The sequence below is a fragment of the Rousettus aegyptiacus genome, unplaced genomic scaffold (assembly GCF_014176215.1).
Source record: "Rousettus aegyptiacus isolate mRouAeg1 unplaced genomic scaffold, mRouAeg1.p scaffold_m13_p_13, whole genome shotgun sequence".
Lineage (NCBI taxonomy): Eukaryota > Metazoa > Chordata > Mammalia > Chiroptera > Pteropodidae > Rousettus > Rousettus aegyptiacus.
The window spans coordinates 61,948,601-61,962,300 of NW_023416288.1; the positions used below are offsets into that span (position 1 = coordinate 61,948,601).

Consider the following 13,700-nt stretch of genomic DNA (forward strand, 5'->3'; position numbering starts at 1 on the left):
CAAAACAAGTTAGACCAGCAAGACTCCTTATTGAGGGTGCAGTTTCATATGAAATAGATTTTCTTCTCCTTTGGTTCAACAAAATATGCACTAAATGGCACACTGTTATAGCGTTTATCGGATTTAAATGCAGAATTTGACTGCTGTGCCGGGAGAGGAACTATGCTAATGCCAGTCTCTGGCTTGGCGTGCATGTCTGCCTATATGTCTTCATATTTGCCTAGGAAAGTAATTATCTTATTCTAACAGAGATTTTTCACTATTTGCCCTTTTGTTCATAACACTTTTCTTTCTTCCTTTGATTAAAATTTTCACCACATTTTGCCTATAATGTTAGCATGGCAACAAATTTCACTGATTTTCTGACCTTAAAAACAAAACTGTCAGTGGTCAATTCCCTCATTTTAATCCTAGCTTTTCCTCTGTCTCCTTATACGAATGCCACCAAATCGGAAAGCCTCTTCAGCCTCAACACTGTAACCTATAAAATTGAATTAAGTATAGATAACTACTGAAAACATTGAGGTTCAAAATCCATATTGGATAGGTCACTGTCTGAGATATGTAGAAACGTCATTTTTATTTTATGTTATGTATAATACACATGGAAACACCTTCATTTTTTCTTTCCTATCAACCGTATTCTTTCCCCTTTGGCTCTGCTTTCTTACATCCCTCAAAATTCCGTCAGATTAACAGTTCGCCTCTTTCTTTCACTGAATGCTGCCCTCATTGCTGGAGGCAGCATGCACGCTACTGTTTCTAACCCCTCGGCCTCGCTAATGACCTAACATGCATTCTCTGAAGGTAACTATGGACCATGGATTCCCCTCCTTGGGGTCCAGTGAAGTAGAGTAGGAATCCTTAGGATTTTGCAGTCCGAGGTAGAACTGAGGCACACTCTCCATTTTCCTTTTTCTTTGAAGCGTCTTTTGAAAAGCCACTGAGCACACTCACTATTCTGAAGAAACGCATTTGACCTTTAAGCCACCAAGCCCTGACTAGTTTTGCTGACCTACTTTTTTACTTGCAGCGTCATCAGTGGTGTTGGGGAACTGGATCTAGACAAAGGGCTAGCGAAGAAAGCAGAGCCCAACACCAAAGACAAACCTTACCCCGATTGCCCCTTCCTGCTGCTCGATGTGCGAGACAGAGATTCTTACCAGCAGTGCCACGTTGTTGGAGGTAAGACAGGGAAGGCTTTACAGAATCTCACACCCCACAATGGAGCCCATTCCTGAGTCTCAGCAGGATTGAACCATATCCCATGGTCAGCAGTTAAGAAAACCATACGTAAGCCAGCTCTGTTATGGGAACCTGTGAATTGGCTTAACCATAATGCTCTGAGAGAGGCCGGTGACATCCTCGGATGGCTCTGGTGCCCAGTGTTAAATGTGAGAAACAGCAAGTGAAGTTTCATATCTCGTTTATAGTGTCCTGTTTCTTTTCTTTCACAAAAGTATTTAAGTTTATGGCTTGCTGATTTTGAAAATTTATTTCTTTCAACTCTTAGTTAGACTTTAAACCAGCTGGGAATTGGGGCCAAGTTGTACTAAGATAGCTACAAACTTCCTGAGTTTTTCTTCTCTCTGCAGCTTACAGTTACCCAATTGCAACTCTGTCTAGAACAATGAACCCTTATTCAAATGATATTCTTGAATATGTATCCTTTGCTGCATTTTATGGAGTTGGGTGATAATGAGGGTTTTAAGAATCAAATTTATTGTTAATCATGCTTCTAGTAAGAAAACTCTGAGAAAGATTTTGGTAATAATTAATTTTCTTAGCATATTTTAGAATTTGGATTCTTAGCTCCTGCTGCGTACCCATTAAAATAGAAGCTTCCAAGCCATGCTGCACTGTGCCCCAAACATCGGGCATAAAGATTATGGTTTCTTCAGAGTGAGTTAGTCTTAAGACATTTTCCCCCAGGAAAATTTCCCAGGTAAAACTTAAATAAATTTTGTTCCTTCTATTTTAACTTTTTTTCTTCGTAAAATTTTAATTTTTTTGCTCAAAAAAAATTATACGAGTGTAAAATAATTTACTGAAATATGTAAGAAAGAAAACTGCAAATCTTCAATAATCATTCATTCGAGCAACTCTTACTACATTTTTTGTATATATGATTCCAGACTGTTTTCTATGTATTTTTTAACAAAGTAGAAATTATAGTGTGTATGTAATTTAGTATCTTGTTTTTCCCCCACTTCATATTACAGTGTATTTCCCCACACTAAGACAAGTTCTTTATAAACTCCATTTTTGATGGTTATAATATCTCATCTTCAGATTTACTGTAATTTACTAAACTTTTCCTCTCTATTGTACTTATAGGTGGTTCACATTTTTTTTTTTTTTTACTATTCTAAATAATGCTAAATTGTTTTTATAAATAAGAACACGTTGGGCATAGAAGTTTTTCTATTTCTTTGCCTGTAAAATGAAGCTTGTAATTCTTCCAGGGCTGTAATGATAACAGAGCGAGAGGGAGTAGTGCGTGTGACTGGTGCTGCCTTGGACCTTGACGGTGTTAGTTTATAAAAGAAAAGCTCACCAGCTCATGTGGTTTCCATAGCAGAGAGAAACCCAGTTAACGGCTGGTGTGATGAGTGAAGAGCGGCCTCCTTTGATGTTCCCCTGAATTCAGAAAGGTGAACTTTGACAGCTCTTTGTTCCTTGGGGGTTTCTTATAGTCTAGGAGCATTTACCCAGCGTGGTTGAACCTTAACTCATCTGCCTCTTAGAAAAATGCCCACGGCAAGATCATCATTCTGTATGATGACGATGAGAGGCTGGCCAGCCAGGCGGCCACCACCATGTGTGAGCGGGGATTTGAAAACCTCTTCATGCTTTCTGGAGGTGAGCGGGACTGTAAAAGGCAGATATTTGGACTCACAGCCCTTCAGCCCCTCCTCATCACCTTTCTCCTCTGCGAAGTCAGGATTTAGTACAGGCAGACCTCGGAGACACTGCGGGGTCGGCTCCAGACCACTGTAGTAAAGCAAGTGTCACAGTCGAGCGAGCTGTCATCTTTTTGCTGGTGGAGGGTCTTGCCTTCAGTTTGTGAAAAACAACATCTGTGAAGCGCAATAAAGTGAAGCGCAATGAAATGAGGTACGCCTGTGTTCTGAGAAGAGAGGAGAGCGTGCTTTGCTGGCTGAAAGGAGGCAGGAGTTCTGTGAGGCTTCCGTTAGCTTTATCAGCACATGTTTTAAATTCCTGAAATACTGACACTGCCTCAGGGCTCTTTAAGAAAGCCTTAATGTTGAGGGCTTGAGCACAAGGATTTCTGGTGGAATTCTCAGAATCCCATATAACTGACATTTTTCTGGTGTAATTTACTTAATGGTGGAGCAGTTAAGAAAGGCTTCATGTCCTTGTGTTGGCCTCGGCTCAGAGACCAAAGATGAGGAGACACGCAGGCTCCTTTTCAGGTTTTGCCTTGGCTTCACCATGTTAATGCTGCTTTTTCTGATGATCTTTCTAACACCTAGGTCTAAAAGTCTTAGCTCAGAAATTCCCAGAAGGCCTGATTACGGGTTCCCTGCCAGCATCTTGCCAGCAAGCGCTTCCTCTTGGTTCTGCCCGGAGACGATCGAGCCCCAAAGTGCCTCCCCCACCGGCTGAGAATAAATGGAGGTTTACCCCGGAAGACCTAAAAAAGATAGAATATTACCTGGAAGAGGATCAGGGTCCTACAGACGATCCCAGTAAGATATTTTGACCTTTAGAGACAATGTTTACTTTAGAGCTTGCCTTTTACAGTTTTGAGCATCGCCTCATCATCTGAAAAGCTTGACTTCTTATTAATATGTTCAGTCTTAAAATATTTGTGAGGGGCTGGTACAGGGAGAGCGGCCCAGTGGAGGTAATTCCGGATTGTGACAGGATTTAGGCTTTGCACACAGACATAGAAGGTAACAGAATTTATCAGTCAAATAAAGTGTGCGTCTCAGGCACAGTTGAGAGGCTAAGCGCATTCACATTCCTTCTTGGAAAGTTTTCATTTCCTTCTGTTGCTTCTACGTACATTTAAACCGCTGCTGACCTTTCCTTTGCACACTGCTTCCTTCGTCTTCTCTGTGCTCTAATGGCTCCTGCCCCATTCTCTACCAGGAAGGAATGAAGGACAGGCCTGGCTGGTTAGGGATAATGGAGAGGGAGGAAGAAAGAAAGGCTATCTGGGTTCCCTTTCATCCCTGACCCCTTCCCCACCTTCAGGTTGATCTCAAGGATAAAGAGTAGGTTTTAGCCTTAAGTAAATGCTGAATAGGACTTCATTAGCTTAAAAGTGTTGTAGCATAAGTCTTCATTAGCTTAAAAGTGTACTTGGCAGATTGTCCCCGGAATCATTTTTGCAGCTCTGCTCCCCACTTTCTTGCTTCCTTCAGGCCGGCTGACCCAAGCTAATGCCTCCGGAAGAGACTCCAAGGTTCCAAGCGCCCGTGGCGGTCCAAGCCTGCCTGCTGGGGGCCCTGCCGGCCACCCGAACCCCCGTTCGCTCAGCAGTGGCCCCCTGCAAGGCAAACCGTGGAAGTAAAGACTTTGTCTTAGTCAAATAAATGTTTTCTCTCCTTTTGAACCCCCCGAGCAGTTTTCCAGGTGGTCATTTCAGAAACTGCTGCAGAGGAAAGACCATGACATGTGACATGTGTGATAGCCCTTCTTTCTCTTCCCGTCTCTAGTTCCTGTCCCCATCCAGCTCGGGAAGGATTTTTAGAAAAACCAGAGCCATGACAGGCTCTAGCGTCCTCCCTGTTGTTTATAAAATATTTAAGTTTCTTAAACTGAGTCAGAAAAAAAAAGTCTAATTTTTTTAGGCTTTAATTTTTTTTTTTTTTTTAATAAGGTCCAGTTTGTTTGGGTCTATGTCTAGCATTGTTTTGTAAATACTTCAGTCTCGTGTGGTGTGTTCTTCCCAACCAGTAGTTTCTCACTCACTCCTCTCGGTTTCTCAAAGGTTCTCCAGGTAGGCCTCGCATCCCGAAAAGCTGGCGCTTGGGGGGTGCAGATGATTCTTAGCTTTCAGCCTCCCCGGCACCCCCTCAGGTGCGGGCCCATCTGCTGAGGCGCCCTTCCCGGCTCACGCTGCAAGCTCTGTCGTGAGTTTACAGAGGTGATACCTGCGAGCTCCGCTCAATTTCACGATTCAGTGGAGCAGCTCTCACACTTCCTGAATGTTCCTCCTCACTAGATGTTTTCCTGGAGGCAGCACAGGTGATAATGTGGGCTCAGCTTGCCTTCCCAGAAGGCCCGGGGCCTCTCACAGGAAAAACCTGTCCATCGTCCAGGGCCGTGGGGAGAGCGGCCGAAGCACCCCGGAGCTGCCCCTCATCTGTTGTTGGTGTATCAGTTATGAATTTCCATTACCCAGCTCAAGCCCATCCATCTTAGGTGGGTAAAAATTATGGCCCCTTGAAAACCTCAGCCTCGGGTGGGCCACCGCATGCACACAGGTGAGGACGACTCCACGGTCCTTTGTCAGAGCTGACAGCCCCTTAAGCCGTTGCTTAAAATACAGTATTAGTCTAATTGAGTAATTAATGCAATTTCCTGCTTACTTTTCATTCTCATGACAGAGCTGTGATTAGGAGGTTGTGATTATAGATTCTGGTTTGGGCCAGAATTTTGAATCAGCATTAATTGAATTGCTAGATGACTGACATTCATTCCATTTAATTGGGGGAACAAAAGACCTCAGGTAAGGATGAGGAACTCTGAAATCATCAGGAAAAGGAAAAGCGCCTTGTTAATTTTTATGGTCTGTGATCTGTAGCTGTGATAAGGGACTGAGGAATAAATTGTGCTCTTTGTCATGGCAACCAGCCTCTGAAAAGCCAACTGAAAATTGCCTATCCTTAGGTGGTTACCGCTGCTGGGTAAGATTTGCCTTAACGGCACTCTTTTCTCTCACCATCAAAAAAAAAAAAAAAAAAAAAAAAAAAAGTACTACAGTATTTCTAGCACAGGGGCCGTGTTGTAAAAGAAATAAAGGTAATAAATATCTGATAGAGGCATATGGAAAAATGACTTTCAGATTCAGCCCAGTTCCGTTTTAGTATGTTTATTCCTCTCTACTTGATTTCCAAAGTACAACATTTTCCAACGCTTTAGAAATCAAACAAACCAGCGACATTGTTCAGATGTCAAGCCGTGCCCAATTTTCCACAAGATTCAAGAATCTTGTATAAAATTCAGCCAACGTACACATAGCTTTAATGAGGAGCCTGTCATGTTTCCCCATAAATTTATTGCCTGAGAACTTTGTTCAGCCCTTTGCTAATGCCAAAATGCTCTGGCTTTTTATTTTCCTTACAGCATAGATTTTTAAAATGCAAATTTTTCCACATTTGACTTTCCCCTAGCATGGACAAGATTTTCAGCCATTTTTGACACATATACATTTTTAAGGGAAAAAAAAATGTTTTCTCTGTCACAGAGTTCTGGTTATGCCATTTTAAAATCGACTAGTCAGGAGGTAGATTTTCCCACTTGATCCTATTTTTAAAGTAAGCGGTAGTCCGCCTTTCTTCCTCTTCTGCATCCCCATCACCAGACAACATGCGAGTGTTAGAAACTACTGTACATACGTGGAAAGTCAGGTTAGCCAAACTTAGTAGAATTGCTGTGCATCTAGCTGAACGATCTGGCAGGTTGAGTGTATTTATGTGCCTTTCCCCGTAGTGCTTTGCCCTGTTGGTAAGAATTTTAAATAACTGCTCCTCAAAGACCTGTTCCGATTCTGCCCTCGGAGTGTTAAATGTCACTCGCAGAGTTTTACATGCTCAAGATACTGCTTTGAGTGTTCTGCTTTACTCGTTTCTTCATTAGATTAATTGACATGTATTATTTAAGTGACCAGTAATACTTTGTCCAATTGTGAATGCTGAAAATTAAAGTACATAGTTATTAACTTGTTGTTTGCTATTACTATGCAGAGATCTGCCAACCTCTTCTTTCTCTCTGTTGAGATGATTTGGGGTGATTTGAAAGAGTACCTCTTTTTGCCACATCTCCCACAGAGGCATATGTTCTTTGCATAAATAAAGCAGGAAATCATTCCAGTCAGGAGAAGGGACCTTAGCTCTCTAGTCAGAAGGCCTGGGTTTCTCTTCCTGCTCAAGCAGGGACTAATTGCCACCTTAAACACATTACAGCAGGCTTTCTTGACAGTGTTTCGGGGGTGATCAGCTGACCTAGCCTGGTGACCCCTAAATGTAACGTGCTTTATCAATGTACAAACACAGCTCTGAGGAGCGGTGATGGCCAAACTCAAATAACACGTTCAGTGCTTTAAAGGGAAATGTATACAAGAGAGAAAGGAGGGAAGAAGGGGGAGAGGGTCGAGGCAACGAGAAGTAAAGAGGGAGGGAAAAACCGTGTTACTCACTTGAAAACGAAAAGAACATCTTGGGCTGTAATAGTGTCCGGTTTAATCTACCGAAAGGTAAGAATAATTCATACGGCCTGAAAGTCATTTTATTTTTACCTTGAGTGGAAAACCAGAACCAGCACAATCATATAGGACTCGGTATAAATCAGAATTAAAAGGGAACAGTGTTCATAAGCTGCTGCGGGATTTTTCCTGTGGTGCTATTGAGATTATGCAGAAATTCCTAAGACTTTAGGCTACTCCCCAAGAACACAGAACAAAACAAAAACCTTCTTTTCTTCAATTCCCTTGTGGAATATAAGTGAAATCGGAGTCCTAGACTAGGAAGAAATATGTAGGTAATTTTTCTTGTGTTGGTTTTGGTTTCTGTCATGTTATATTTTGGTTATAGATTCTGTCTTTTATGTTATCTGACTTTTTTAAGGGGGATAATTAATTTCTGTCCACCTGGATTTAAATCCACAACTCCCTTCTTCCTCTACTCTGAAGATAATCATTAAGAACATTTCCCCAGTTCCAAAATGTTTAAAAGTATGTTTATTTTCTTCACAATTCTTTCAAAGATGTAACTGCCATAATACTTTTTTAAAGAAACTAATTCATCAGTTTAATTATGTGAGCATGATGATATGCTTATATGCAGTTCAATTAATTTTTTGATTAACAATATATTTTCCTCATAAAAACAGTAAACAAGACACACTGTGCTTCCCAAGCGTTCAGAATACATTCAAGTAGTAATACTTTCCCACAATGGTAGTAATTATTGAAGTTGTCTGTCATGGTGTCCTTAAATTGGTACACAGGTCAATTATAGCATAATATATGTAACAGTGGGAATTTGTCAGCATTAGATTCTGACAGAACAGGTTTCAGTGCATGATTTTAGTGTGTGTTTGCAAAACTGTGTTTGTCATGCCGTGGGCCCCTTATGGTCTCACTCTCCAATGCTGAGCCTCTTTGTTCTGAGAGCAACAGCAGATTCTCTTCGCCTGCGTAACATCCTGACGGCACTTGGTAAAATGTGGGACAAACAGAGGTCATTTACCAAATGCTATTACTACAGTTATTTAAATTATCTGAAGTTACTTAGACTGTAAGCTCCTAGAGGATAAAAATCACCAACTGTATGACAGTGGCTGTTAATAAGGGTGTGTGACTAAATGAATCGAACCTGTCAAGACTGAAGTCTGGGGTATAATGCCTATTGTGGTGGCCACTGAACCCTGATCTGCCATTCTGGAGATCCAGAAAGCTCTTTATCTTTTATCCCTTTGTACCACATCCTGCTTCAGTAAGAGAGGCGTTCACAAGCCCGAGATTTTTAGATTGCCCTCTGCAAGAGGTGCCCAGAGAGCTGTAAGGGGTGTTACTGTTACCCTAGCTGTCTGCAGCCCGCCAGGCCTGTCTTCATGGTCCCTTCAGGCTCAGAGTAGCCTTCAGAATTCATCAAATACAGGTTGCACGCCATCCTTATCTGAGAGCGGGTGGTTCTTTCTCTTTTGTTTCAAAGCCTGAAGATTTCCAGATAATGACACTAGCAGACATTCATGGAGCGCTAACTCTGTGTTCGGCCGTGTTTTGACTCATTTAATTCTCGCAACCGCCCTATTAGGTAGGCGCCCCGCTTTCAGGTGAAGAGACTGAGGGTCATATGGACAGTAAGCACCTTGCCCTGAGTCACTGAGGTAGAAGGTTGAGAAGCCAGGGTCCAGCGCAGGACTCGTGGCTCCAGAGCAAGTCCCTTCGGCCATCGTGGTTGCGCCTCCCTCGCTGGGGAGGCACAGCCCGGGGCTCCCTCGGCCGGCCGTGCCTCCACTTACCAGCGAACTGTGACTCCCCCTCGGCTGTCCGCTTCCCTCCTCATCACCGGAGATCACTGGAAGCTTTCCTCCTCTGCCCACGCGAAAGGCGATGGAAATTCAGGGACCGAAACATCTGCTCCTGGGACTGTGTGTTTCCACGTGTCCACTGTCAGTGCCTAGGGACCTCTCTTGAAGACAGGTGTTCCCAGGTTTCTGAGATTTGTTTTGTTTCTTAGTGAACACCTCCTGAGGCATCACTTAAGGAATACGAGTTACAAACTTTTCATTAGATGTAGGAAAAAAGTAAGCTGTTTTCCTGAGAGGTTGAACTGTTCATTCAATAAACCATATTGATATGATTTGTGTCTGGTCTTTTCTCTCCCTTGCAGTGATGTTTCTGATTTAGTTTGAGACAGAAATTGCATGAATTGGCTCACGGCCACGGGCCTGGGTTTCACGGGAGGAAGCAGTGGCAGCCCTCTGTACCCTAGTCGGTGTGGCAGAGCCCCACTTCTACTGCGACCTTCTAGAATGTAGCTCACCACCACTACTGTGGTTAAGCAGAAGACTTTTAATTTTCTCCATTTTGGCAAGCAACATTCGGTTTCTGGGGCTGTTAGAAGATGTTCATGGTTCGAGCTGCCAGATGAATACAGACCCTGAAAGCTTTGGGAATTCATTACCCTTTGACAGTTTTTCCGAGTTGAGGGGTGCTCTGTGCTTTTTTTTCTCAGAGTTCTTCCTTCATTTGGCCAATTTGAATGTTGTGGTTGGTCATATCAGTTTCCTGAAAGTAGCATCTGGGTCTTAATGTGTTCACAGAATGCTGTTAATGTGCTTTAAAGCCTCAGAATGTGAGTCTGTCTGCATCTTCCAATCCACCTAGTCCCTCCTGCCCTTGCAAAGCAACCCCCGAGATGATAAATGGTCCCTCCACTGGATGAGGGACCGGTGAGGTCATATCTGGATTGTATTCAATGACATTTCAGTTTTAGCTTCAGGCCAAAGCCAGAAAGCCAGACATGAGTATCAATTCAAGAGACCACCCAAAGGATTCTCGTGGACCCCACCAATGGCCACAGGCCACACTGAGAGCCATATATGATCTAAGAAAAAAGTAAAATGAGTTCATTCGAAAATAAGAATTTTTGAAAAGTCCTGAAGAATAGGCATAATCGATCAGCATAATCAATTCCCCAGATTGCTATAGGAACTGAATGTGAGCAGAAAGGGCTCTTGGGAATTTTATCTGAGCTACAGCAGAGTGCATAGGGAACAGTCACCAGCGGGGGAATATGAGTAACCCCTTCCCTTGGTAGAGACACTAATGCTTCCAGGTCTCTCTCTGGCATGTAAATTTTCCCAAAGATAAGACAATTGCTCTGGGCAAGGAGGTGAAATATGAAGCCAGAGCAGAAGAAGTGAGTTTAGACAAATTACAAAAAAGATCTGAGCACAAATTAAGATGTTGATAATAAGTCGATGCTAGAGAAATTTAAAATTTACCCACAGGTTAGTGTGTTTGAAAGAACTTTCTCTCCCTGCCCCCAATTATGCAAGAAATTCAGAAAAGTAAAAAGGGGAAAACCACCACCACTACCCTCGGTAACCACAATAATTATTAGGCAATATGTCCTTCTAGGCATTCGTGTGTGTGTGTGTGCGTGTGTGTGTGCGCGCGTGCGTGCGTTTCAAACAAGAATGAGATTCATATTCAACATACTATTTTGTAATCATTTTTTTTTCAACAACTGTATGGAAGCATAAATCACATACCATAAAATTCACCCATTCTAAATATACAATTCAGTGATTTTTAGTAAATTTACAGAGTTGTGCAACCATCACCACAAACCTATTTTAGAACATTTCCATATGGCCGACTTCCTTCACTTAGTATATTGTGACCATTTTTTTTATGTCAACACAGATTTCAGTGGCTTCATGATTCTTTGTTGTGTAAATGTGTCATATCAGTATCAATGCTAGTATCTATTTAGGTTCTTTTTACTTAAATTTTTATTATTACAACCATGTGCATTACATATATTCGAACTTATCTGAATATTTTTTAAAAGAAATTCTTCTGAGTGGACTTTCTGGGTCAAAGGGGCAACACGTTGAAAATTTTTATTTATATTGCCAAATTGCCCTCCTGGAAAGGTGTAAATTTTCCTTCCCACCTGTAGGATATGACAGATCTTATTTCTTTATACCTTTGATAGCTCTGGGTTGTTGGTATTTTTATTCTTTGTCAATCCGATGGGAGAAAAATGATATATTTGTTTTTCTTTAGTGTACAAAAAGATCACTCAGGATCAGTATCTTTCATGCATGTATTGGCTTTTTGTGTTTCTTCTTTTGGAAATGATCGTTTTTCTTTTGAAATGTTAGTCTTTTCTTTTTTTCCAACCCCTTATAAGAGCTCTTTCTCTCTCAAGATTATTAATATCTTTTCACATATGCCACAATATTTTCTAGAATTATTGCTTCTCTTTTAGCTTTTTGTTTTTATTTAAAAAATAAAAAATTTTTACCCATAGCTTTGTAAAAATATGTATCTTCCAATAAAATGTAAAGCTCTTCCTACATTGAAAAGACAAAAAAAAAAAAATGTTAACGACTCATGTGTTTCCACTTAATAAGAATTTATTTAGTGCCTAATATGTGTCATGTACTTGGCCAGCCAGTAGGGATTAAGTGTTGAACAGAACAATGCAATTCCTGTCCTCGTGGAATGATCGTTCTTGTGCTTCCTTTATTGTCCTTTTGGCTTTCTTAAGACATTCTCTCAGAGCCCCACTTTCTAAACAACAACTCAGGGAATTTAAAGTAACCTTAAAACTAAAATACACAGATTATAACATTCATGAGTTCATTAGTAAAAGTGAAGAACATTCATTCAACAAATATTTATTGGGCATCTATATGTCAAGAACTATTGATGGTTTTGGAAATTGAATGCCTAACAAAGTGGTCCCTACTGTCAGGGAGCACAGTTTATTTTAAATTAAGCAGTTCAACCCCTTGAAGTCTAAGTAATCCAATTTTGTAAAGTGATATAGATATTGTCTTGCTAAACAAAAAATAAGATTGGCTTTTTACTTGCCCAAATTGAGCCATTAAAATGGATTTCAGCTTAACTTCATAGAGCGAAGGGAAATGTTTCAATGTATCAAAAGATAACTCGAAGAAAGTCTTCTAAAATCTCTCTCTGTAAAAACAAACACTATTTTACCTCGCCTCATAAACTTATATATGTGTCAGTTTGTGTATATACATGTATAGTCAGCTTCCTTTTTGTTTTTTAGAATGTTGGTGGCAAAGAAAAATATTTAAAAACTTCAAGATGAAAATTCCCCAATAATCCCTTAAAAAAAAAAAAAAAAAGCATTTGACCTTCAGGCCATTTTAAGTGGAAAAGACAAAACCTTCAAGTCAGTGGAACTGGATGCATCGTGACACCTCACCTGGCTGACAGGGAAAGGCTGTCATCCTCACCCCAAGTCCCGCCGTTTGGGGAGCTACCAAGCCACCCTCCACCCACTTCCCAGTGACTTCCGCGGGAGTCCTTCTTAGCTGCGTAGAAATTACAGCCACTTAAAAGCATCAGCTTCAGTTGGGATGTGGGAATAACCCCCACGCTACGATCTTAAGGGGTTCAGAAGAAACGGAAGGTAGATTCTTGCTTTCAAAAAAAGTTAGAGATACCCCACATATTGTGCTAGCCACTAAGTATGATATCACAGGCATCAGAATCACCAGGGCCAAGGGGGGAAGGCGAATTTTAGACTCCTGGGAGGGCCTTATGTTTGAGAAATTTTGTGAATGATAAGGAACGGCGTTGAGCGGAACAAGAGGGAACGGGCACAAGGCACAAAAAGATGCTAGAAAGGATGTGTGAATGTTCAGCAAACTATTTCCATCCCCGAAGGCGAGGTCTTCGTGATAAACTACAATTAATCAGATGCCCTGGGATTGGTGTTTGTTCTTCATTTTCAGTAAATGATTCCATCTGACCTAATTGCTCTCTTCCAATTTAATTCGGGAGTAGGAGACCATATTTGCTTTATAGAAATTTGCTTTGCCTGGCTGCACCATCTATCTGGGACGGCAGTGGCCACCACAATTATTCTATTTCATACTCAAAGTTATAGCTGTTGTGGATGAATGGATCCAACCAGCTAGACTATTGTACAGGCTGAATTCCTCGCCACCGCGGGGTGCCAGGCATTTGGTTAGCAGCTGTGGCTGCTGCTTGCTACTGAGGTATGAACAAATCACCCCGCTGACGAGCCGAGCTCAGGGTGGTCTAATTAAAACAGACGCCACTTGGATACAACTTCACAGGACCTTGGAATGCGGGGGGATTTAGGGGTCATCTAGTCCAACCACCCACACATTTCCAGTGAGGCCTGCAAGAACTAAATCACTCCCGCCGCGGCCTGAAAAGGCAGACGCACCACGTGCATTCCCATCCGCGCATCCCACGGCTCTGC

General features: G+C 41.7%; 1 protein-coding gene across 6 annotated transcripts in view; it reads left to right on the top strand.

Annotated features, from left to right (window-relative positions):
- The window catches only part of CEP41 (centrosomal protein 41), a 42,192-nt gene extending 35,276 nt beyond the window's left edge, over positions 1-6,916 (top strand). For all 6 annotated transcript variants that reach the window (XM_016148725.2, XM_036230912.1, XM_016148724.2 and 3 more), the window contains 5 exons: positions 1,034-1,185; positions 1,596-1,663; positions 2,748-2,862; positions 3,498-3,713; positions 4,395-6,916. In XM_016148725.2, the coding sequence (XP_016004211.1) occupies positions 1,034-1,185; positions 1,596-1,663; positions 2,748-2,862; positions 3,498-3,713; positions 4,395-4,543 (700 nt within the window). In that variant the 3' untranslated portion in view covers positions 4,544-6,916. The remainder of the gene's footprint in view (positions 1-1,033; positions 1,186-1,595; positions 1,664-2,747; positions 2,863-3,497; positions 3,714-4,394) is intronic.
- Positions 6,917-13,700: the final 6,784 nt, after the last annotated feature.